Below are 23,808 nucleotides of genomic sequence, written 5' to 3'. Positions count from 1 at the left end.
ACCCGGGCAGCTGCCAGCAGACTCAGGGCAACTGGGGACATAAAAGGATTTCCCCTCTTACTACACAAGTGCCTGTGATGCAGAAAAAAGCAGGGATGGAAAAAGAGCACACGTAGAAGGGGAAGAAAAGAAAAGACGACACTTTGCTGCAAGATGTGAATGCAGGGAACAAAAAGGGCAGCATCTCACGTGAGCTCCCAAACAGAAGAGGTGAATTTCTGCACCTTGCAAACATGTGACAGATATTACAGGTGACTGGAAGGAGGGGTCTGGCATCTGGAGACTCTACCCAAACCAGACCCTGAGGCTGGGGCCAGGTTCTCTAAGCCCACTTGAGCAAAGGATGAAGACGGGTGGGCTTCAAGCTAAGAGCCACCAAGTGGCTCAATGGCAAAGAATTGGCCCACCAATGCAGGAGACGCGGGTTCCATCCCTGGGTCAGGAAGACCCCCTGGAGGAGGAAGTGGCAACCCACTCCAGTCTTCGTTGCCTAGAGAATCCCATGGACAGAGGAGCCTGGCGGGCTACAGTCCATGGGATCACAAAGACTTGGACACGAATGAGCAGACATGCAAAGCGCCCACCAAGACCTGGTGAAACATCCAAAGTGCTGCTGTGGGCACCCCACACAACTGCGGTTAAGATGACAGAGGCGAACCCTCAGACCTGCAACTGTCACTGTTAGCATCTGCTAAGTGTGTGCTATGCTCCCAGCGCTGTGACTAAGTACTTTAAACCCTGATTCCCCCCCCCTCCCCACCGGCATGATTTGGGGCCAGGAGCGTACCCAGGAGAGCTGCTTAAAGCTGTAGATACCCCAGACCTGGAACCAGAACCAGCACTTAAAGAGGCCCCAGGGCTGTGGGGGAACACAAACAGTGCAGAAGCCTTCTCAGGGTGCATTCACTCACTGTGGGGGCACAAGGGCCCTGGCAGGTGGCTGCCACACCACCTCCCATTTCACAGGGGGGCAGGAGAGGCAGCTCACCCAGGGCGCCACCACTACTTAGGGCCAGGAAGGCACTTGGCTCACACCCACTACCACCCCGGCCCTGTGTCAACGTCGACAACGACGTGTCTCAGCTCTGACCGCCACACGTCCTCCCTGGCCCCTTCTGAAGGAAAATAGTCCTCAGGCCCCCCAGTACCTAATTATAAATATGAACAGACAACACTGTGAGTAAACTCCTTAGGCTTTTCTTTCTTATACAACTTTAAACAAAAACAAATGTGCAAATTAAACATAAAACTTTGTAACTAATACACTTTAAATGGAACGAATTGCATGGAATTCTCTAGGCAAGAAGACTGGCGTAGGTCCACCCATTCCCTTCTCCAGGGATTGAATTCGGGTCCCCCGCATTGCAGGCAGATTCCTTCCCATCTGAGCATGAGGGAAGCCCCATTTCAAAGGCAGAGAGCATGTTCATTTGCAAGAGGTGGTTCTGCTCAGCTGACCGGCTGGCATCTGGTCCCCAGAGCCAGGCAGGGCTGGTGAGAGGCAGGCTGTTATCTCAGGGGCCCTGATCACTGCCTCGCCTCGCCTCAGTCCTAACGGAGGCGTCCTATCAGAGCACCGCAATTCCCAGCCATGCCACTGGGAGCTGAAAGAACAGGCCTTGCTGGCCATCCAGCCCAGTAGAGGAGCTTAGTCATTTTAAGATTATCATTAAAATGCAAAAGCAAAACCACAATGTCCTGTCTGCAGAGAACTTGCAGGTCACAGGGCAGTAGCCTCAGATCTCAGATCCTCTAAGCTCTGAGCTATTTTCCTTTCCAGAGACTCTTTTGGTAAGAGGCTAATTGTGTACGTCATTCCTGAAGGGAATCAGCTTTTACATTCTTATTGGGATAATTGTTCAATTACTTGTTTGTTTTTTGATGTTGTTCCTCTCCCCCACTCCGTACATGTAAAAATGATTTCCACGCCATCTTCGGTCTTCCTCCCTTACAAACAACACCTATTATCAAAGCAGGGCAGCCCATTGATTGGAACATGTGCCAAGAAGTGGCAGGTGCTAGGCAGAAGGGATAATGCCTTTTAAATAAAGCCACAGCAAGCATGAAGGCAGCAAGGAGAGGTGACATGTTAATCCAACCACGACCCCAGGTGATGAATCGTGGTGTCACTGCGGACGAATGGCTAGTTACAGCTGAGTGACCGCTTGCTTTTGCTGCCAGTGTGGCACCTGTCTACACCTGCACGAACACACTTCTCTCCAGGTCGTCACAGACCCACCCCATGATGCAGGCTCCTGTCTGGGGCTGGTCTGGAGCATGCGCGCACACATGTGTGGTTCTCATTTAAAAGTTTCATGGTTTCGGGATGTTCTCGGTGTCTTTCCCTGGACTTAGATGACTTCACCCTCTGCCACTGCAGACCACAGTCCACAGAAGGTGGCATCTGTGGACCCTGCCGTGAAGCACACAACCGCTGGGGGCTCTCTGCCCCTGGGGGAAGTGACTCCGTGTGACCAGAGGGACAGCAGGCTTGACCGCTCAAATACTGCTCCACCCAACCCGCCTCCATGAGCTCACCTTATCCCTCCCGATCGGAAGGGGCATCGCTGTGTAGAGATTCTTCCTTCCGTCAAACACTGGTTTCCGATCCCCAAAGATCTGTGTTTTAAAGTGCTGAACCATATGTTCCACTATTTCCCTGAAACAAGACAGAATTTGAGCAAAATGTCAATAAAACCAAGGAAAGGGAATACAAGGATGACATTCTTTTGACACAGGTTTTTAAGCAATTTTTATAAGCACTGTGGCTCGTTTTAATAACCTGACTTTCAAAAAAAAAATAAATAAATAACCTGACTTTCAACTTCCTTCTACAAGAAACCAAACTAGACCCTTGGGTGCTTGACGCTCCCTCACCCTGAGGCTCAAACACGGGAGAGCCCCTCCACGCCCCTGCTGCGCGTGCCTGTCCAGCAGACAGCGCGCCTCCCCCTGAGGCCGAGGCCCCTGCCCCTCGACAGAGCACTCCCGCCCCACGACACCAGGGGCCGGCGCGGCGCGGCCTGGCCTCCTGCTTCTGTGACCCGCTGCAGAACACGCTCTGGGTGCTGCTGCCTTTTCAGTCTGGGCTCTGGAACAAAGACCCTGAACCTGACACGGAGGTTTGCTGTTCTAAGTGACAGAGATTCTGGGGCTGTCAGCTCCTCGGGCAGCAGGAACCCAGCGGCACGAAGCAGCTGATCTGCTACGGGGCTCGAGGACCGAGCGGCCTGTGGCCCCACCTCGCCCCCCGCTCTGCCTACCTGTCCACCCACCAGCCTCTCCGCACTCCCAGCACAGCGGCACTGCACGCCCGCCTCCTGACCCTGTCCAGGGCAGAGGACGGGGAGGCGTGCCAGGGCTCAGCTTTGCCGCAAGCCTCTGCCTCACTGGCTTCATGAGGAACGCACCGAGCCTCTGACACCCACCAAGAGACCCCAGCCCAGCAGGTATGAAGCCTCCAGGACAGCTGGTGCCACTCTGACCCGCAGCCGGGGTGCAGGCTCACCCGCCGGCCCACACACTACCCTGGGTCGCCCACGGCAGGGTGGCCCCTGCCTCCACACTGTGTCCAGACCACTGCTCCCCAAGCTGCGAGGACCCCACTTCTTGGCCAAGACTTCACTGTCAACTCAAGGTCCAGATGGCTCTATTGGGAAGTCCCACCCACATTCAAAGCACAAATCACCCAACTGAATTCAAGTTTATTGTGAACAGAATTAAGAGGGCACACGCCCCAACTTTTCTCTTAAACACGACAAGGCGATTATGGGACAACCTCACTTATAAACACAGATGCAGAACAAAATAAGAGAAAGCCACACCCTTCATGGCTCCTCTCTCCCCCAGGATTGGAGTAAATCAGCCAAACCAATGTGGTCCTCCCTAAAGGGACCAGTGAACTCTATGACAATGAAGAGCGGACTTCCCCACAGTCAAGTGTGCAGGGGATGAGGGACAGGGGACAGCTAGTTCCAAGAGGCATACACAACTCTCTATTGGGGCACTGAAAACACCATAAGATGTTTAAAAACAAAACCACCAACTGATAAACCATATTCACGGACAGGAATATTCAATTTCCCAAACAAATTCACTCTTTCAATCCCAATAAAAATCCAGAGGGGCTAATTTTTATCTGACAGGATTTAATAAACTGTAAAGTGTATTTGCAAATATCGAAGGATAAAGGCCAGTAAGCACATTCTTGAAGAAGAACACAGTGGACGCAGAAACCGTGGCAGAGACAGTGGAGGGACAGACAAGCTGAACTCAGGACAGACTCGAGGACCCAGAAAATGACCCACAGACGCAGACATTTCACTCATGAGAGAAGAGCAGCCAGACAGGACACAGTACAAAACAAGCGAGCCAGCATAACCAAACAGAGAGACTCACAGAGGCAGGAACACACACGCGGTGTCAGGGGCGACAGGCGAGACACAGAGGCAGGAACACACACGCGGTGTCAGGGGCAACGAGCGAGACACAGAGGCAGGAACACACACGCGGTGTCAGGGGCGACGAGCGAGACACGCGAGGGAGGTCGAGAGCCATGCGAACGTCCAGTTATAAAAATACACATCACTAAACATTTTTAATGCATCCTTTGGTTAATCTCTGATTACACAGATTTCTGCATTAACACACTCTCATTGTGAATTTCAAACTTGGATAATGCGCTAAGTCCGCCCAGAGCAGCTCTACTTCCATCTCTTCCCGGAAGCAACCTTATCTTCAAATCTATGCATTTTACACAAATACATAGGTACGTTAAAAACAAAACAAGCAACGTATTACGTTTTTAAACACATGGTTCTGGAGCTTGCTGTTTTCCCAGTATGTGTGTTTAAGACCTTCCCTTGTCATTATATACACAAAGTGGCGTCAAGTCTAGAGATAGAAATGTTAGTGCATCGTGTACTGTAACACACTATTGACAAACCACATGGTTGTCTATACTTCCGGTTGTGGTGTTCATACTGTGAAGCTCCATTTCACTGCTGTCCATGGTCTCAGTGTTCCACGGTGTGTTTGTTTAACCATCCCCAGTGGGTGATTTGAAACGATCTCTTTTCCCTCTCTCTTTTTGCCATGACAATATTAGATGTGCTTGTACACATCTCTTTGGGATAAACACTTAAAAGCAGGATTAGTGAGTCAAAGATCTATGGGGTACGAAGCCACCTTCTGAGAACCTGGACTGGTGCACATTTCCTCCTGTGAGCAGCAGGCTGCAAACCACACGGGCCAGGCTGCACCGCCCCCGCTTCCCCTGCACAGACTGAGCTCCTGCTCAGGGTTCTTCAGGAGCCATTTGACCGAGCTCAAGAGGAGTAAGAGAGAAAGGACAGTCGGAGATCAGGAGCACAGCTTCTTCCTTCGAGCAGCCCATCCTGTGTGTCTGAGCACGGAAGTGCTAATTCTGACCTCCTGGCAAGGTTTCCGGTGCTGGTGGAAAGGCCTGCACGGCCTGGACCAGCCCTGGGCACTGGCTGTTGCAGGTGACCAACTGCAGCCACAGGGACACTAGAAGCCTCCTGAGAAGACGGACCCCGCCTTATACTGAGCCCCCTCCCACAGCTCCACCCAGGACAGTGACTACTGTACTGCCAGGGATGAGGGCACAGTGGGCTAGCATTCATGATGACGCATCAGAACGTGTGTAGATGGCATTTTTCTCCCAGGGTTGCACGAAGCCTCAGGGCTGAATGTGTTAACTACCTACTATGTGCAGTGCACAAGTTTTGGGAACTCAGAACTGACACCTGCTTTAACACAGACTGCAGCGTGGAAGCACACGGGATTCTGAGGTCTCCCTGGACGGCGTCAGTCTGGGGGACAGCCTGCGGCACGGACCTCCTGCGTCTGACGCCCGCCCACTCCGGGCTCCCGTCTTCCAGCGCTGCCCTGGCCCTGTCAGTGCCCTGCCCACTGGGGACACGAGCCACGGCTCCCTTGGCCCCCACCGCAGCCCAGGCCACACCGGAGGCTGCACAGTGGTAGCATGGCTGGAGAGAGGGACCATGTCAAGGTGCGAGCGCGTCATGGGTTCTCCTAACACAAAAACTTTACTTCTGACGTTTTCCAAGCTATTTTGACCGATTACACTTTTGAGATTGAACCTGAGCCAAGGTCCATCAGAATCACCAGCAAAATGAACGCTGAAGGCGCACACGGGAGGAGGCAGCCCTCAGGTCCGCTCTGAACCCAGGGGAGCAGAAGGGCACACTAGTGCCTGGGCTGGCCTGGCCACAAAAGTGCAGCTCAAGATTCATCTGGGCTACTTCCTGTTTGACTCAAGGCAATTTCCAGACCCGGGGTAACTTCAGAACCTCGCAGTCATAACTACAACAGGTCTGTGGGAGTAGAGTCAGGTAAAAACATCCCATTTTAATCACCGTCAGCCTTTTTCTGCTGCCAGATGACAAAGCCTTAGTCATGCCTATTTGCATAAAAGAAAGCTTCTTGTACACTGTGGTTGATGGCATAATAAGAGCCCACTGCTGCCACACCAAGTCAAAGCTCAGAGACGTGCTTTTCCATGCCTTCATTCCAGCTCTAAGATTATATCCAAATCACAGATTCTCACAGGATTCGGTCCCAAGGAGACTCAAAATCAGACACGCCTGCCCATTCATGGAGTGTCTCAAAGCATGTAAGGCACAGTAAAAGACCCCAGAAGACCTTCAGTGAACAAAGCTGTCTGAACCAGGTGTGCCCAAAACCCTGGTTTATACACACATTTTTAGTAAGCACGTATTTAAAGGACCTCATATAACTGTCAAGTATTGTTTCTTTGGAGACATGTCTTTTGGGGATAAATACACAGAAATAGAATTGGTGGGTCAAAGGGTGTGTACTATTTTTATTTTAACATGTACACCAAGTCACTTTCTAAAAAGTCTGAAACAATGTGTACGAGCCGCATTGAGTCCATCCAACTGTTTAGTTTCACAGATAAGGGAAAACAAGCCCCAAGCATTCTTTCTCTTACAAAGACTCATCAGGAAAAAATTTACAGCAAAGAGTATTTTATAGGGTACCAGTACAAACTAGGTAACCAATCTGACTTCTCAAACTGCAACTCAGAATTCTGTTTCTGACCGTGACAAAGTAGGAAGACTTATCCTCCCATCCTACAAAACTAGTAAAAACACGAGACCCATTTACGGCACTGGAACTGAGGCAGTTTAGGACTGTGATTGCTGGGGGAAGGAAAACACACATTCACTCTGCTGGGAGTAACTTCCAAACCACAACAGGATACAGGAGTGTTAGAGAGCAGCAGTCTTGTCCGAGGAGACAGGAGCAGCAGAGCTGGGAATCTATGCGGCTGGGTACCGGAGAAGACAGCAAATAGATGATGTTCAGTGAACAAAAAACCCACTATCCACGTGAATAAGCAAAGAAAGGTGACGTGTGATCTAAGGGAAAACCTGCCAATAGAAACAACCCCTGAAATGACCCATGTGTTGCAATTAGCAGACACGTGCTACTATAATAAACACGCTGTTACTATAAAAACATTCAAAGTCATCAAGAAAAAAGATGAGAATGAACAGATGAGAAATAGCAGAGAATGTAAACTATGAAAAAGAACCAAATGGGAATCCTAGGACCAAAAAGTACAGTATATAAATGAAAAAAATTTACTGGATGGTTACCACAGAAGACTGGATATTACCAAAAAAGAGTGGGGAGGAATAAAGTGATGTTAAAGAGAGACCAACGAAGGCTACCCAAACAGAAAAGAAGGGGAACCTTTTTTTTTTTTTTAATTACAATCGCAAGACAGTATCACATGGTCTAACATACACAGAATTGCAATCCTGGTAGGAGAGGAGAAAATTGGACAGGAAAAATAGTTAAATGATGGCCGGTATTTCACCCAAATAACATGAAAGACACAAACATACAAATCTAAAAAAACTAAAGGACCCCAAGAAGGAAAAATGCAAAGAAAACTCGACCTAGGCACATCACAGTCAAATTGCTGAAAAGCAAAATTAAATAGAAAGTATTTGGAGGAAGAAGGCAGATACATACTGGGGAACTACAATTAAAAAACAGAACAGAACAAGTCCCTGAGATTCCATCAGAAACAATGAGGATTAAAAGATGATTAGTGTGCTTACTCAGTCATGTCTGACTCTTTGAGACCCCACGGACGGGAGCCCGCCAGGCTCCTCTGTCCATGGGCTTCTCCAGGCAGAACACCAGAGTGGGTGGCCATGCCCTCCTCCAGGGAGTCTTCCCAACCCAGGGATCAAACTCAGGTTTCCCACCTTGCAGGCAGATTCTGTACCATGTGAGCCACAGGGAGGCCCCAAAGTCAATGCAATAACATCTCATTTAAGGTACTGGGGGAAACTGCCAGTTTAAATTTCTACATCCAGCAAAACCTTTCAAAAAGGAGGAGAAAGTTAACCATATTTTCAGATTTTAAAAAATGCTGGGAGGATTCATCACTGGCAGGTTTGCACAAGGATAAATGGACTGGAAATCCTTCTGGGTCTCCCAGGGGAGGTTTGAATCCTGTTTATTACGCATCTCTTATGTCTACTTCTGCTTCATTGACTACTCTAAAGCCTTTGACTGTGTGGATCACAGCAAACTGTGGAAAATTTTTAAAGAGATGGGAATATCAGACCACCTTATTTGTCTCCTGACAGATCTGTATGCAAGTCAAAAATCAACAATTAGAACCTTACATGGAACTGGTTCAAAATGTGAACCAGTTGGAAAAAGAGTATAAGTCTGTATATTGTTACTATGTTTAACTTATATGCAGAGTACATTATGTGACATGCTGGGATAGACGAATCACAAGCTGGAATCAATCAAGACTGCTGAGAGAAATACCAACAATCTTAGATATGCAGATGATACCACTTAATGGCAGAAAGTGAAGAGGAACTAAAGAGCCTCTTGAGGGTGAAAGAGGAGAGTGAAAAAGCTGGCTTAAAACTCAATTTAAGATTATGGCATCTGGTCCCCTCCTTTCATGGCAGATAAGATGGGGGGAAAAGTGGAAGGAGTGATAGACTTTATTTTCTTGGGCTTCAAAAATCACTGTGGATGGTAACTGCAGCCATGAAATTAAAAGAGGCTTGCTCCTTGGAAGGAAAGCTATGACAAACCAAGACAGTGTATTAAAAAGCAGAGACATCACTTTGCCGACAATGACCAGTATAGTCAAAGCTATGATTTTTCCAGTAGTCATGTATGAATGTGAGAGTTGGACAATAAAGAAGGCTGAGTGCCAAAGAACTGATGCTCTCAAATTGTGCTATAGAATACTCTTGAGAGTCTCTTGGACTGCAAGGAGATCAAACCAGTCAATCCTAAGGGAAATCAACCCTGAATATTTATTGGAAGGACTGATGCTAAAGCTGAAGCTCTGATACCCTGGCCACCTGATGAGAAGAGCCAACTCACTGGAAAAGACCCTGATGCTGGGAAAGATTGAGGGCAGAAGGAGAAGGGAACAGCAGAGGATGAGATGGTTGGATGGCATCACTGACTCAATGGACATGAATCTAAGTAAACTCTAGGAGACAGTGAAGGACCGGGGAGTCTGGCGTGCTGCAGTTCACGGGGTTGCAAAGGGTCGGACACGACTTAGCAACTGAACAACAAAAGAAAATGAAACAAAAAGTGAAAAGGAAAATAAGCTTCAGCCTGGGTGAAAATATTTCCAGTATGGACTCAAACCTAGAATATACTAGTTAAAAGCCCTACAAATCAGTAGCAAGACAAATACAACCCATAAAATAGGGGAAAGACCTCAATAGATATTTTACTAAAAAATAACACATGAAAAGGTGCTCAGTTCATCGGTTATCAAGAAATGGAAATTAAATCACAATAAGTTGGTGACGGACAGGGAGGCCTGGCGTGCTGCAGTCCATGGGGTCGCAAAGAGTCAGACACGACTGAGCGACTGAACTGAGGAAACCATTACACCCTCACTGAAATAGCAAAAATCACAAGGACTAACTGAGCCAAGTGCTGATGGTGGCACGTGGGGCAGCAGAGCCTCATGGCCGCTGGGAGCGGTAGACGGTGCAATCGGCGTCCCACGCAGCTAAAGTTGCACTACCCTCTGACCCACCTACTCCACCCCCAGGTATTCACCCAAGAGAAGTGAAAACTCGTCCACAAGAAAGACTTGAACGAGCATGTTCCCAGGAGCTTCATTTATCACAGCAGAGCGCCGGAGCACCAAATAGAAGGACGAGGAAATGAATGATGAAATAATCGCACCATTACACATTCCTCTGCAGTAAGAGCAAGAAGGTCTCAACTCGCACAGAGCCACAGGTCAGGCTCACAGCCCGATGAGTGAGAGGAGCAGGGCGAAGGCGACTCTGTTGCGGGTCGGGCGCCTCCATTCACCCCGGCGGGTCCAGGGCAGACCCCAAAACACTGTGGGGGGCTGGGGGCTGGGTTACAGGGCAGCTTTCTGGGGTGAACCCTCACTGAACTGCACACTGACAATGTGCACTCACTGTATCTCAACACAAGAATGTTAAAAAGCAAAGAACACAATGGAAGCTTCTCTGAGGGACAGAGGTCCCAAGGGATCTGCCGAGACCTGAAGGGTGGATTCGTCTTAAAAGACAGACAAAACAGAATACCTGTTAACTCTCCTTGGGCATTTCTCTGGCTTGATATCCAACTCATAGTGATAGATGTCAATTTTTGGAATGTCCATTTCAAAGAAGTTGGCCTGTAACTTGATTGTTCTCCCGGAGGTCCCGAAGTCGGGTCTGGGTGGAGGCTTGAAGGCATATCCTTGGATGGGTGGCGGTGGCGGAGCAGGAGGCGCGAGCGCTGGAACACAAAGAGGACGCCCGTGACCCAGGGCCCAGCTTCCCGCCGCCTCCCGCCCGGGACGGGCCCCACAGGCCCGCGGGCACGCCCTCCCGCCCTCTCCATGGCACCTCCTTCTCCTGGAGCTCACCCCACTCCCGCCCAGGGCCACCTGGTCACAGAGCCCCCCAGGCACCAAGCTCGAGGTCCCCCCAAGGCGCCCACTCCTTGACCCCTGGCGGCCGCCTCCCGCACGCTGCGCTCGGCCCTCCTCACTTCTTAGGATGATTGGCTCCTCGCAGTTCAGACCTCCCCGCCCCACCTGCGCCTCCATCAGTGAGTGAGCTGCGGCCTGCTCTGGTCAAGACCCTTCCCACACACTTTCCACGGCCGACTGCTCAACAGTGCTCATCAATTTCATCTGCTTTTCCTTGAACGCCTCCTTTCCTATCCACCTCGGCTCAGACAGTAAAGCGTCTGCCTACAATGCAGGAGACCCGGGTTCAATCCCTGAGTTGGGAAGATCTCTTGGAGAAGGAAATGGCAACCCACTCCAGTATTCTTGCCTGGAGAATTCCATACACGGAGGAACCCGGTAGGCTATGACTGGGGTTGCAGAGTCTGACACGACTGAGCGACTTCACTCTCTGCCTCAGCTTGGATTCCCGTGTCATCCTGGTGGTGACATGTCATCCAGGTGCCCCCCTCACCCTGTGCAAACACTTCTCTGGCCCCCAGCATTCGTGCCTCGGCCTCATCTCCTGCCGCGAACAGACCAACGCAGCCCCCAAGAGCCAGCTCGCACCTCTGAGCCCTGCACATGCCGCTCCTGCTCACAAATCCTGAGCAGCTCATTCAGTCCCACAGTGCCTATCTGCCCAGCTCACTGAGTTCCATTTCCAGGATGAGACTGCAGCGCATGCTGCCAGCCGGACCACGAGAAGCCTCCCCAGCCGGACCACGAGAAGCCCGAGGATCTGGTCTGAGAGCATGTGATGCACACGAGCCCAGACACACCAGATCCACCACCCCCACTCACACCAGAGACACCCAGCTCAGATGAAAGAAGGTCACCAGTGTCCTCTATGACAGACCACTGAAGTCACACAGGAGGGGGTTCGCAACACCAAGAGTCAACAGAGCCAAGCCTCCCCGACACCAACAGTCACGCAGACGCAGTGATGCCTCATCCCAAGGACCACTTCCTCCACGACGCCCCTCTCCCAGGGGCTTCCCACAGCTGTGCTTGGGTCAACACGGCACTCGACTACGCCTGCCAGCTCTCAGCCTGGAAGCCAAGGCTAGTCACCCCCTTCTCTACCACAGACCAAGATCACCTCCCCACAAAGGGGCGTCTCAACAGTAAGCCAGTTCATGACTTAGAAATGCAGCATATACACCAGAATTAAAAAAAAAATTATAAGCCTCTCTGGTTACCATACTCGCTATGTATATTTTGGTTCTTTATTTGCATATGAGAGATTAAAGATGGAGCAGTGTGAATTATTAGCAAATAAGACAAGGCCAGAGGGTTGTTAAAGGGACCAAGATCCTCATGGTGGTATCTTTCCTCCATGACTCTTAAATCCATTAATTTAGTCTAGGAGCGCTCCCACTCAACAAAGACAATTAAAAAATAAATTAAAAACCACTACAATATTGTAAAGTAACTAGCCTCCAACTAATAAAAATAAACGAAAAATAAATAAATAAATAGAAACTTCATCTCAACTCAAATTTTCAGTAATTCCATTAATAAAATTCAAGCTGTGGTTTTAAGGGGGTAAAAAACCAATGAAAACAAATTCCATTAACAGAATACCTCAAATTTTAGCTCAAATATCTTTGCTTCAAAAAAGTCCTCATTAAAAAAAAAAATTCCATGTATTTCAGTACCTATTGACATTCACGGGAAACAAAAGCACTCTACAAAAAATAATAGAAGCTGTTCTTACTGTATTTCTGACATAAAAAAAAAACTCAAGAGAGTCCTTGAATTATTTGTTTTCTATTTGGGTTTCTTTCTATGAGAAAACAAACATGCTCTAAGGGTTATTAAATCTCTGAGTCAAACCACCTGGAGACCTTCCAGTCTCTGCATGGGGCTAGTGTGACTTCACAGATGACACTCACAGCCTTTCACAACAGCCCGTCCCCACAAGCTGCCTGTGTGCCCCAGGCATGCAGCAGGCCCGGGCCCAGAGACAGAGGGCACAGGGGGACCCGGGCCCGCGTGCCACCTCCTGGGAGCACGTCTGAGTGCCGGTCACCCAGCAAATCACTGTGCCTATTTCTCCACCGTCAGCAGGCGTCACGGGACCCTCGTACTGAGGGTCCCCACCGAGCCAAGGAGCGGCCCCCACTGGCTCCCCGTGGACAGATGCAGACTCTCTGCCCTCCGCAGAGTGCCCACAGGCACGAGACCCCTGTTCTTAGGTGGGTTCTATCCGGCGAGAAGAATGCCGTGAGTGTGGCATCAAGGCTGAACCTGCGTGTCCCTGGAGAGGTTCAGCCACAGGGCAACTTCAGGAACCAGAGCACAACCCACAGGGAGAGGAGTCCCAGCTTACAAATCACTTTCAGGTTTTTTTTAATTAAAAAAAAATTTTTAATTGAAGTGTAGTTGATTTACAAGATCATGTAAGTTTCAGGTATACAGGGTAGCAATTCAGTCACACACACACTTACTCGCTCAGTCCTGTCCTGCTCTGTGTGACCCCAGGGACTGTAGCCCACCAGGCTCCTCTGTCCATGGGGATCCTCCAGGCAAGAGCAGTGGAGTGGGGACCCCCTGGTGGCGTAGTGGATGAGGTTCCACCTGCCAGTGCTGGGGACTGAGGTCTGATCCCTGGTTAGGGACGACTCCTCATTCCACGGAGCAACCAAACCCGTGCTGCAACTACTGAGCCTGCCTGCCTAGAGCCTGTGGTCCGCAACAAGAGAAGCCCCCACAATGAGAAGCCTGCGCACTGCAGCGAAAAGTAGTCTCCACTGGCTGCAACCAGAGAAAGCCCATACAGCAGTAAAGATCCAGTACAGTCACAAATTAGTAAATAAAACTAAGCAGACACCTGCGATTAAAAGAAGAGAAAAGAATACTGGAATGGGTTGTAATGCCCTCCTCCGGGGATCTTCCCAGCCCAGGTCTCCCACACTGCAGGCAGATTCTTTACCATCTGAGCCGCCAGGGAAGCCCATACTCACACACATCTGCCCTTTCCCAGAGTCTTTCCCCCACAGGTCATTACGCAGCACTGAGCACAGTCCCCCGTGATCCCAGTAGCTCCCTGCTAATGGGCGGTTCCCGACTTTGCCTCTCGGCTACGCGGTAGAGGGGTCGCCTCGGAACCCTGAAGCCATCCAAGGCACGGACAGTGACACAGCCGATGTGCCCACGCTGGGGGGGGCCCCCACCTCACCCCACAGCACAGCCGCGGGCCTGGGGCCGACCTGGGCCCCTCAGGCTGAGCCTAGCATTCCTGCAGCCCCAACACCCACCACCTGGATGCGGAAGCCGTGGAAGCAAGGACTGTTGGCCAGTTTGTGTTGCTAACCTCTATTAATAAAAGCAGTGGGGCAATTCAGTGGCAACAAGTACATAAAATACACAAGGCATTTCTTCCCCGCCTTGAGCTTTCAATCATGAAAACATGGACAGTTCATGGGAAGGTGTATGGAATATAAAACCCCAGGGTAAAGCCCTGTGAGCTGAGGGGACAGGTGTGGACCTGTGTTTGTACCTTCGGGAAGGAAACCCTCGTGCCAAGGGATGTGAAAGCCGCATGGCCTCGGCCCTTGAGGACACCACGGGTCTGTTCTTCTGAGGCGCAGAGAGTCCCGCATGTAAACTGCCAAACAGGCAGCAGGACCCACTAACAACACTTGGGAGGTGGAGGGGGCGCCAGCTCTCCTCCCCGAAGGAGGGACACGTGGGCATGGACAGCGCCTGATCTGGGGGAGCTTAGCAGCCAGCCGAGCCTCACCCAGGTGAGCTCTGCAGACGTCTGCCCTCCACGGCCACAGCAGGAACGGGGGCTACGACACAGGTACCTGGTGGGGGGTGGGGGTTGGGATCAGAGAGAAGGATGAGGAGAGGACACGGCCCCCACCCCCCGGGGCACAGGCTCCCTGGTCCCCCTTTTGCCCAGGGCTCCAGGAGCGGGTGCCACCAAACATCTAAATAAACGGAAGCCCAGGGAACAGCCTGAGAGGAGCAGGCATCTGGGCAGACTTCCTAGAGGAGGTGCCACCAAGCTGGCATTAGGCCAGGTGGCTGTAGTTCTGGCTGCCCAAGCGGGCACCCCGCTGCCAATCCCCACGGCAGAGGGTCTTTCGTGCCAGCCAGGCACGTGAGTCCCCAGCTGCCAGCCTCTCTCACACCTCCTACACTTTTCACAGAGAAACGCAGGTCTGATCCCGCTGTGAAGCTGCCAGCAGACACCCCAGTCCACACCCCTCGGCAACCCCAGGCCACAGGCACAGCACATCTCCCATCCTGCAACCAGTCGGATCGGTTGGTCTGGAATGATCTCCTGCTGGGAGGCTCGCCTCCACACGGGCCACACGTTTGGGGTCTGGAGGGCGAGTCTTCCGTTCTCATCCAGAAGTACCAGCTGTCACAGCGGGCGAACTGCCAACACAGCCCCGCCACATGGGTGAGTCAGCCCCCAGCATCCACTCCGGACCACGGTGCGGGGGCAGAGGGCAGCGTCAGGGACAAGGCGGGCACCCGGAGTGTGCTGCGTGTGTCAGGCCTCCAGTTTTAGAGCCACAGCTCAATCAGTGAAAGGGAAACGTGTAGTGAATGAGTAATCGACTTCCTGTGTGACTAACCAGGTCATAGAAACCAGAGAGCTCTCCCCAGAGCCCGCAGGAGTGAGCCTGTCAGCCGCTGGTCCTCCCACAGAAACCCACCCCCCAGGGTCTGGGCTGTCGCAGAGTTTAGAGGAGGGTCCCAGAGCAGGGCGCGGGACCCCTGCCCCCTCACTGTCTCCTGACAGCCCCACCCCAGCCCCCAGGAGCGCTTCACTGGTCCCATCCCCCACCCGGAGCTGGGGGCCGGGGTCACAGACCCGAGGAGGCGCCCAGAGCCCACTGACTGCATGGACCAGCATGGGCCGGGGCAGAGTTCTTCCCAGCTCCCAGGGAGAGCCCGCAGGAGGCCCCCAGGACTCAGGGCAACCTCAGAGTCAGCTAAGATCCGCCCCCGCCCCCATCTGGGAGAAGGAAGTCAGCCTCCTTGCAAACACTCAGATGACCAGCGGCGGGGTCCTTTCCTGACACCCTTGTGCAGCATCGTTTCAATTCAAGGAGCCGCCGTGTTTCTCTGCCCACGATGGCAGACGTGGGCGGACTGGGTGAATCCTTCCCGTATTGTAGTCTTCTCTCTGATTATCAAAATACACACTTATTACAGAAGATGTAGAAAAATACAAAGAACACTTCGATCACCTATTGTGCCCGAAGCTGTGTGTGTGGGCTCTGCCCCCAGGCCTCGCCGCCTCCAGCCCTCGAGGGAGAGCAGCCGCGCGCTGCGGTCCGGCCCCGCGAGGTCCCTCGGTCAGCACTTGGAGCACGATCACAGCCACCACCTGCTGAGGTCTGACTGTGCGCCCACCTGGAGGAGCAGCACACGCGGGGCCTGCCTGGCAGGTGGCAGCACTCACAGGTGCTACTTCAAACCCGGGGAGTGCACGGCCCGCTGCTGGGCCTGGTTATTAAACGTGGTAACATGTTACGGTATCACCCTTCTGCTTTCCTGATAAACCATTTCAATACAACCAGTTTTCTTTGTCATCCTATGTGCATTGCTTTTCCCTTAAAGAACCATCACTCTGGAAAGGGACTCATCACACGTATCTCCAGACTGACAGAGGGGCTCCTGATCACAGGCCCTGGGGAATCCCCTCCTCTAAGGGGACAGGGTAGCCTCGTCTCTAAGCAGGGAAGAGGATGTTTTGGTGGCTGCTAACATCACAAAGCCTTTGCGGTTTCTGTGGCGGCATGGAGGGTGGGCAGGTCGGACGCTCCTCCACCAGGAACAGCCAGCCATACGGGCCGACGGGGCCTCTGTCTCCATGGCTGCCCCGTGATCACCCATCCCTGATGTGATGTGAGCTCACGATGTACCCGCTGCCATGACAACAGGCTTTCCAGGCTTCGCTCATCACACAGGCCGCCTACCATACGGCAGAGTCGGGAATTGGAAATCAGACATTCTGATAAGGCCTGACAGCAGCGCCCCAGAGCCTGGAGGCTCTGCCTGCAGTTCACCCAGGGCCACGACAGCAAGCCAAGTGTCCCAGTGAGAAGTGTGGAATCAGGCCATCCTGGTGAGCAGGGGGACAAGCACAACTGTTCAGAGAAGCACTTCATTTCCAACGTTTTCCACGTACTTAAGCCCATAGAACTGAATTTTACAAAAACTGCAAATTACATCAGGTCAGGCACTGGACCTGGAAATCTGATGGGGAGAAGACGGCCCGCGGCAGCCTCACTCCAGCCTTCATGGGGTGTCTGCTGCTACAAACAGGGGCCAGCCGACACCATCAGGCTGAGAACAGCATCCCTGGCCACAGACAACTGGAAATAAATCACTGAACTTGGAGCCAGGAGTCACCTTAGAGTCACAGAGAGAGAGGGTAACCCCCCTCCCCCCTCCCTGCTCTGAGTCATGGACTGCGAAGGGCTCTGGGCAAGTGCTGGGGCCATGATGTTGAGACGGGTCTGGGGGCTGGTCTAGGGAAGGGCTGGAAACAGGAAGTACCAACCAGGCAGCGGGCACCAGGGCTTCCCAGAAGGGGCTCAGCTGCCTGCACCACCCCGCCCCCACACACAGTGCTCCTGCCGCCTCGTCTTATTACGAGTTAGCTGGCCTTCAAAAGCAAAAAGATCTGCCTGACTCTTCACTCCCGGGTGACTGAAATGTTCCTTAAGAAAGGTCTAAATTACAGAGTCAATAAACAAACGAACATCCTGGCTCTTAAACTAAGCAGCTTCGGTTACTGGCAAGGGGACCGAGGTTCTGGGCTCTACTCACTGGCTGTTCTGTGCCCCTGGAACTTGGGCCCTCCTCTGGAATGTGAGCCCAGCCCACTGGCACTCGTGTCTCAGTGGGGCTGGGATTAAAGAGCTGGCACCCAAACACCAGGAAGCCATCATAAAGCTCTTTCCAGAATCTCAAAGTAAGCATTATTATTCAACGTCACGTATCCTCTACCTTCCTTTTAGAATTCTGTGCTCATTATATTGGGTCTCACAGCCAGCAACTATGAGGGCAAGAGAAAGTGATGAAAGCAGCTCAGAGCCACTGAGTCCTTCCATGCCATGCCTGGGGCCAAGCGGGGGGTTGACATCAGCTGCTCTGTGCTTCTGGATGTCATTGTAAGGAGAACATGGAGGTATGGGATGAGTCATGTATCAGGGTCCCTTGGTCAAGCAGTGGCCATGCAGGACCACCGCCAGGGTCTGTGTGTCCGCCGCACCGCACCTCATTAAAGGCATGGGCCAGAAAGCAGGCACTGTCAGACTAGCACTCTCCCCTAAAACCAGGGCACGCGGCTGCCACTGGGCAAGTCCACCTGCTGCCCACACGGGCCAGTCTCCTATGGCCTGAGCTGACTGAACCGTATCAAACCATCGCACCGGGCTTCTCAGTGGAGTGAGTGGAAGCGGCCTTGGGACAAAGTTCTGAGAACGCAGACAGAACACTGTCGGCTGGAGGGCAAGTCAAACACAAACCATCTACAGGACCACAGGCCCAGATCCGGGCGCCCGCAGCCCACCAGGAGCACAGAGACGGACCGAACCCCGCGGAGCTCCCAGAGAGGCGGCCGACATCTGGCCAGGTGCCACGGCCCAGGAAGACTCGCTGCACGTCCAGCGAGAGCCCTGCCAGGGGGGTCCAGGCTCGGCCCAGACGCCCGCAGACTCAGAGGCAGCTCGTGCGCCCCGGGCTGGGGGACACGAAGGAAGGGGGAACCCGGCCCCAGTCGCTGGAGGGAGGGATCACCCCCAGCAGCACGGAAACCAGGAGCGTCTGGTGCCACCGGGGTTCTGAGCAGGTGGTCAGCAGCAGCGCGGGGGGTGGTGGAGAGGCTGACCCGTCAGGCCTCCCCCCGAACACCCCCAGGCCCAGAGGACCTTCACTTCCTCCTCCTGCCCTCAGGCAGGTCTGGTCAGCAGTTCTACCCAGATGAGCAGGAAGGGCAGCTAGGCAGAGCCTGGCGAACCCCTGGGCGGCCTCCCCAGACCAGAGAGAGGGTGGGGACAGCCCCCGAGAAAGGCAGCCAGCGTGGGCACAGGGCAATTCTCTGGAAATGTGTCAGCCTCACATGGCCACAGTTCCTGTAAGCCCTTCACTTCCCCCTCCCTCGGGGGAAATTCCCACCTGTCTCAGCCTGGTTCCTGGTAAAGCCCAAAGAGAGGGCCCCAAAGGCGGCCTGAACAGAGCAGGTGCACCCAGATGAGGGCAGGCCCCACAGGCCGCGAGCTGGACTGGCGCTTGGGGTGCCCACGGGACGAGCACCCAGCTGCCTCGTGCCCGCGCGGACAGCCGCCTCTGCGTCTGCGGCAGATTCAGAGAACGCCGGCAGCAGCGGGTTTTAGGTGGTCTCTTGTAGTTTAGCCTGAAACTCCAACCAGCATCTAAAACAGTCTTCTTTGAGGAATGGTCCCCAAAGCCACCTCTGTGATCGGTAAGAAGAAAACATTTTTCCCCTCATAATAAGTATTTTAATAAACTTTACCCTCAAGTTAAAACTGTCCCCTCTGATTCACCATCTGTTCACTACTCAGCAATGTTAGAAATACCCTAAATACATACAAGGAAGGATTAAAGAAACACCTGTAAAATGTGAATCACCTCCCATGGAAACACTCCCCCAAACGACTGCTATGACACTAGCGTGGACGAGTGGCTCTTTCAAGCGCCTGTCAGAACATTTAGACGCACTTTACATAAAAACCCGCGGAAACGTGAACTCTGGCTTGTCTGCGCCTTCCCCCGCACACTTCTCTGCAGCATTGAGTAGTTCTGAGTTTACATCCACTCAGGGATTCTCTGATTGGTAACTGCCTCTCCCACCAATGCTGGCATCACCAGGGCAGAGACTACGTCTGGCTTGGTGCAACTGCTCAATGAATAAATGAACAAACGAATGATCAGATGAAAAAGGGAATATATGAGTGTCTCACTAACTCTTAGTAGAGACGTGTTTTGGAAGAAAGCACGAGGCTGCCACGAGGGTGAAGATTATCACTCCACCTCCGGCGAGCAACCTGCCCATCTCACCCCCAGAGGCCAGGGATGACCAAGCACCGGGACACATCACCCCCACACCCTCCCGCTCCGACAGCAGGCGCCGCCAGGCCACAGGCTGCACGCCGGCCCCAGGCAGCCCCGCTGAGGCCCCCTACGGAAGAGTCCACACGGCACCTCTCCTGCTTCAGGAAAGTCTCTCTCTAAAGAAACTAGATTGTTCTTATCCCCTGCAGTGTACAAGAATCTCATCAACTGTCCCTCTAAAGCAGCTGGGAAAGCTCAGAAAACTCCGCTTCCTGCCATTCCGCACTGACTCCTCCGTCCTCGTTCAGAACAACTCTCAGCACCGAAAGGAACACGTGCCTTCTTTGTAAGGTGCCTATCATCACGCGAAGCCCCCGCAGTGACGCAGGGGCCATGGCCACAGGGGGCGCAGGCACAGACGCTGGGTCCCCTCCGGTCCTCACGGGGGAGGCAAGCAGAACCCCGGACGGGAAACGAGGCGACGGAGGGCGAGGGAAGGCAAAGCCGGGACCCAGACACGGGTCTTGCTGCTGTCACACATGGGAGCTTCACCACCAAGCTCAGCTGCCTCGGGCCCCCTGAGAGAGCAGGTGTGTGTGAACTACACGAGACGTGTGAGCTGGCCGCGCACGCTGCTCGTGGCCCTTCCCGAGCTCAGCGCCCCCTCCCCGGGCGTCTCCCGAGCACCCTGATGGCCCTGTGCTCGGGCGGCTCGTCCTCAGAAGGCGGGCAGGCAGGGACAGCAGAGGCCGTAAGCAGGCCGCCAGGACAGGGCAGGACAGGCGAAGGGGGCACGTCCACGAGGTGGACAGGGCAAGAACAGCTTCCTGGATGTTAAAAAACGTGGGTGAGCTTCTACACATTACTAAAAATAAGTTCCAAATGGGTACCAACTGTAAACAGACATCTCTAAGTGAAACAAAAACATCCAAAGACATATATTAAAATTGAATAACCTTTTATAATTATAGGATGGGAGGCAGAGATCACAAGAGGCAAGCTTGACTACATGAAATTTTTTAGATTTCTCTAATCACTAGATAGGTAGGCAGGCAGTTTAGTTGCTAAGTTGTGACAGACTCTTGTGACCCCATGGACTGTAGCCCGCCAGGCTCCTCTGACCATGGGATTCTCCAGGCGAGAATACTGGAGCAGGTTGCCATTTCCTTCTCAAGGGGATAGTCCCAACCCAGGAATCAAACCCGGGTCTTCTGTATTGCAGGCAGATTCTTTACCAACTGAGCTATGAGGGAATCACTGGATAGACTCACAAAATTTAGACATGATAAATTCACAAACCCAAAAATATAAACCTGGATGGTTGCTTTGTGGCCGAGTCATGTCCAACTCTTGGGGATCTTCCCGACCCAGGGCTTAAACCTGAGTCTACTGCACTGGCAGGTGGGTTCTTTATCACTGAGTCACCAGAGAAGGCATAAACCTGGATACAGAGTTTAAATTTCTAAGGATTAAGGACTAATTGGAAAATGGGCAGCATCTATGAGTGGATAGTGTGTACAGAAAACTCTAGCAGCCAAAAAGCATAGAAAACATATTCAGCCTTTAGTCAAAGAAATATGAAAACAAACAAACAAAACTAACTTTTTGCCCATCTGGCATTTATTAGCACTTGGGGGAAAAACCACTGTCATCCAAACTAGGTGATTTTGAAGGAATGTCATGTCTCAGAAATCTTTTAAAATCATGTGCCTTTTGATCTAGTAATTTAACATCTAGGTATTTATTCTAAAATACTCATCAAAGTGAAAGTGAAGTCGCTCAGTCGTGTCCGACTCTTTGTGACCCTGTCAACTGTAGCCCACCAGGTTCCTCTGTCCATGGCATTTCCCAGACAAGAGTACTGGAATGGGTTTGCCATTTCCTTCTCCAGGGGATCTTCCCAACCCAGGGATCGAACTCCAGTCTCCCGCATTGCAGGTAGACGCTTTACTCTCTGAGCCACCAGGGAAGTCTATACCTAACAGCATTTATCGTAGAATCAAAATCATACAATTGACAATGATGTAAAATACTACTACAGTAATTTCCTGTTACCGCTCATCTACAATTGTTTCATGGAACAATGCCCAAGCAGGAGAAAGTTCCAAAACAGTATCTGATGTAATAAATTGCATTTGCCCTCTATTTACACACACACAGACACACACACACACCCCAGGGGTATGAATAGCAAAACTTATGGAAGGATCATAAAACAAAATACTAACAGTGATAATTCCCTAGTGGCCATACTACGATTGGTCTTTATGCCTCTGTATTTTGTACATGAGTGCATTGTATCTATTATTGGAAAAATACTGATTACAAGATGTAGGCAGTCATTACCCCCATTTGATAGATGTCCACATTAATTCTAAACTTCCCTAATTCAGGATTTGCGGCAGGCCGGTTAAGATTTCCATCTGTGTTTTACAGATGGACAGAGGGAGATGGGCAGGTGGAGCTCCTTGCCCACGGCAGGCAGCAAGCTCCCGGCTCTGTTGTCTCAAGACAGGCCACCACTGCCTCACTCTGCAGCCAGGAGGCTGGCAGGACCCCAGGTGGAAGCAGTGCCTGGGGAGCTGCCGAAGGACACCCACTGTCCGGGGCAGGGTGGGAACCGGGGCGTCCGGGCCCCAAAGCTGCCTGTGCACATGTTATCTGAAACACAAGATTAAGGCCACAGTCTGGGTTTTCCAGCCCAGATACAGAACCTGCACATGAGCAAAAAGCCTCTCGGAAGCTGGTACTGCCCATATGCGAACGTGGCTGGCAGCATCAGGGACGGGCCTGCTCCCCGCTCAGCGCGCTGCTGACTCAGGCCGGATCCCCCTTCTCTAGCCGCGCAGGCTGAATCATCTGAGGTCTGCATGTCGCACTGGGGGATCCCCACACCGCAGGCCTGCCCTGGGGAGCATGCGCTGCGCTCGGGGGAGCTAGGTCCAAGAGAAGCGCTCAGCCCGGCTGGGACAGCAACACGGCCGACAGGTGGCGGCACGGGTGGCACTGCCTTCTGCAAACACACAGGTGAGCAGCAGGGCAGAGGGGCTGGTCCCCACCCCGCCCATCCTCCCACCCCCACTGAGGGCCTGGAGCTTCCACGCCAGGGCCTCTTCCCTGGGAACTGCCTCCTGACATGAAGCCTTAACTTCAATTTCGGAGCATCCGCACACCTCCAGATAATGTAAACCCACGAAAACCCGATCTCTCAGCACTATCGGTGAGGCCTGATGAACGTTAAGAGAAAAAGCACCATGAAGGAAAAAAATAACATCAAGAATGAAAACATTCAGTTCTCTCCCACAGGGCTTCTGAATGAGGTCTCAGCCTTTTGCCTGCCTTGAAAAGAGTAAACACCTGTTTCTGCCACCCACCACTCAGCATCGCCCCTGTGCCTGCTGACACACGCCCGTATCACTCAGAACCCAAGTGCCAGGTCACCTGCCTGTCTGGGGAACTGACGGGTGGCCCCGGATGCACCACCAAGTCAACTGTTCTGCAAGGTCCAGCACAGGAGGAGGAGGAGGAACAAGAAGGGACAGCCCCAAGCGGCCAACGAGGCTCAGCCACCATCGTGGCCACACCAGCGCGGGCGGGACAGACTCCAGGGTGTCCACATATGACCCGCAGGGGAGCCAAGCCCATCCCTACCTGGAGGGCAACTTCAGGGGTGACGGCCAGATGTTCTGAAGTCACTGCACCAA

The 23,808-nt window shown here is 52.4% G+C and overlaps 1 protein-coding gene across 4 annotated transcripts in view; it reads right to left on the bottom strand.

Annotated features, from left to right (window-relative positions):
* Nucleotides 1-23,808, bottom strand: part of AGO2 (argonaute RISC catalytic component 2) — an 84,089-nt gene that overhangs the window by 30,606 nt on the left and 29,675 nt on the right. For 2 of the 4 annotated variants that reach the window (XM_070476945.1, XM_070476941.1), the window contains exons 2-3: nt 10,644-10,839; nt 2,539-2,659 (exon numbers count right to left, since the gene is read on the bottom strand). In XM_070476945.1, coding sequence (XP_070333046.1) covers nt 2,539-2,659; nt 10,644-10,839 — 317 coding nt within the window. Of the gene's footprint in view, nt 1-2,538; nt 2,660-10,643; nt 10,840-11,623; nt 11,863-23,808 lie in introns of those variants that run through there. The other 2 variants (XM_070476942.1, XM_070476943.1) reach the window with 2 other exon arrangements.

The sequence above is a fragment of the Odocoileus virginianus genome, chromosome 15, assembly GCF_023699985.2.
Source record: "Odocoileus virginianus isolate 20LAN1187 ecotype Illinois chromosome 15, Ovbor_1.2, whole genome shotgun sequence".
Taxonomy (NCBI): domain Eukaryota; kingdom Metazoa; phylum Chordata; class Mammalia; order Artiodactyla; family Cervidae; genus Odocoileus; species Odocoileus virginianus.
This window is presented reverse-complemented; position numbering and strand designations above follow the sequence as displayed.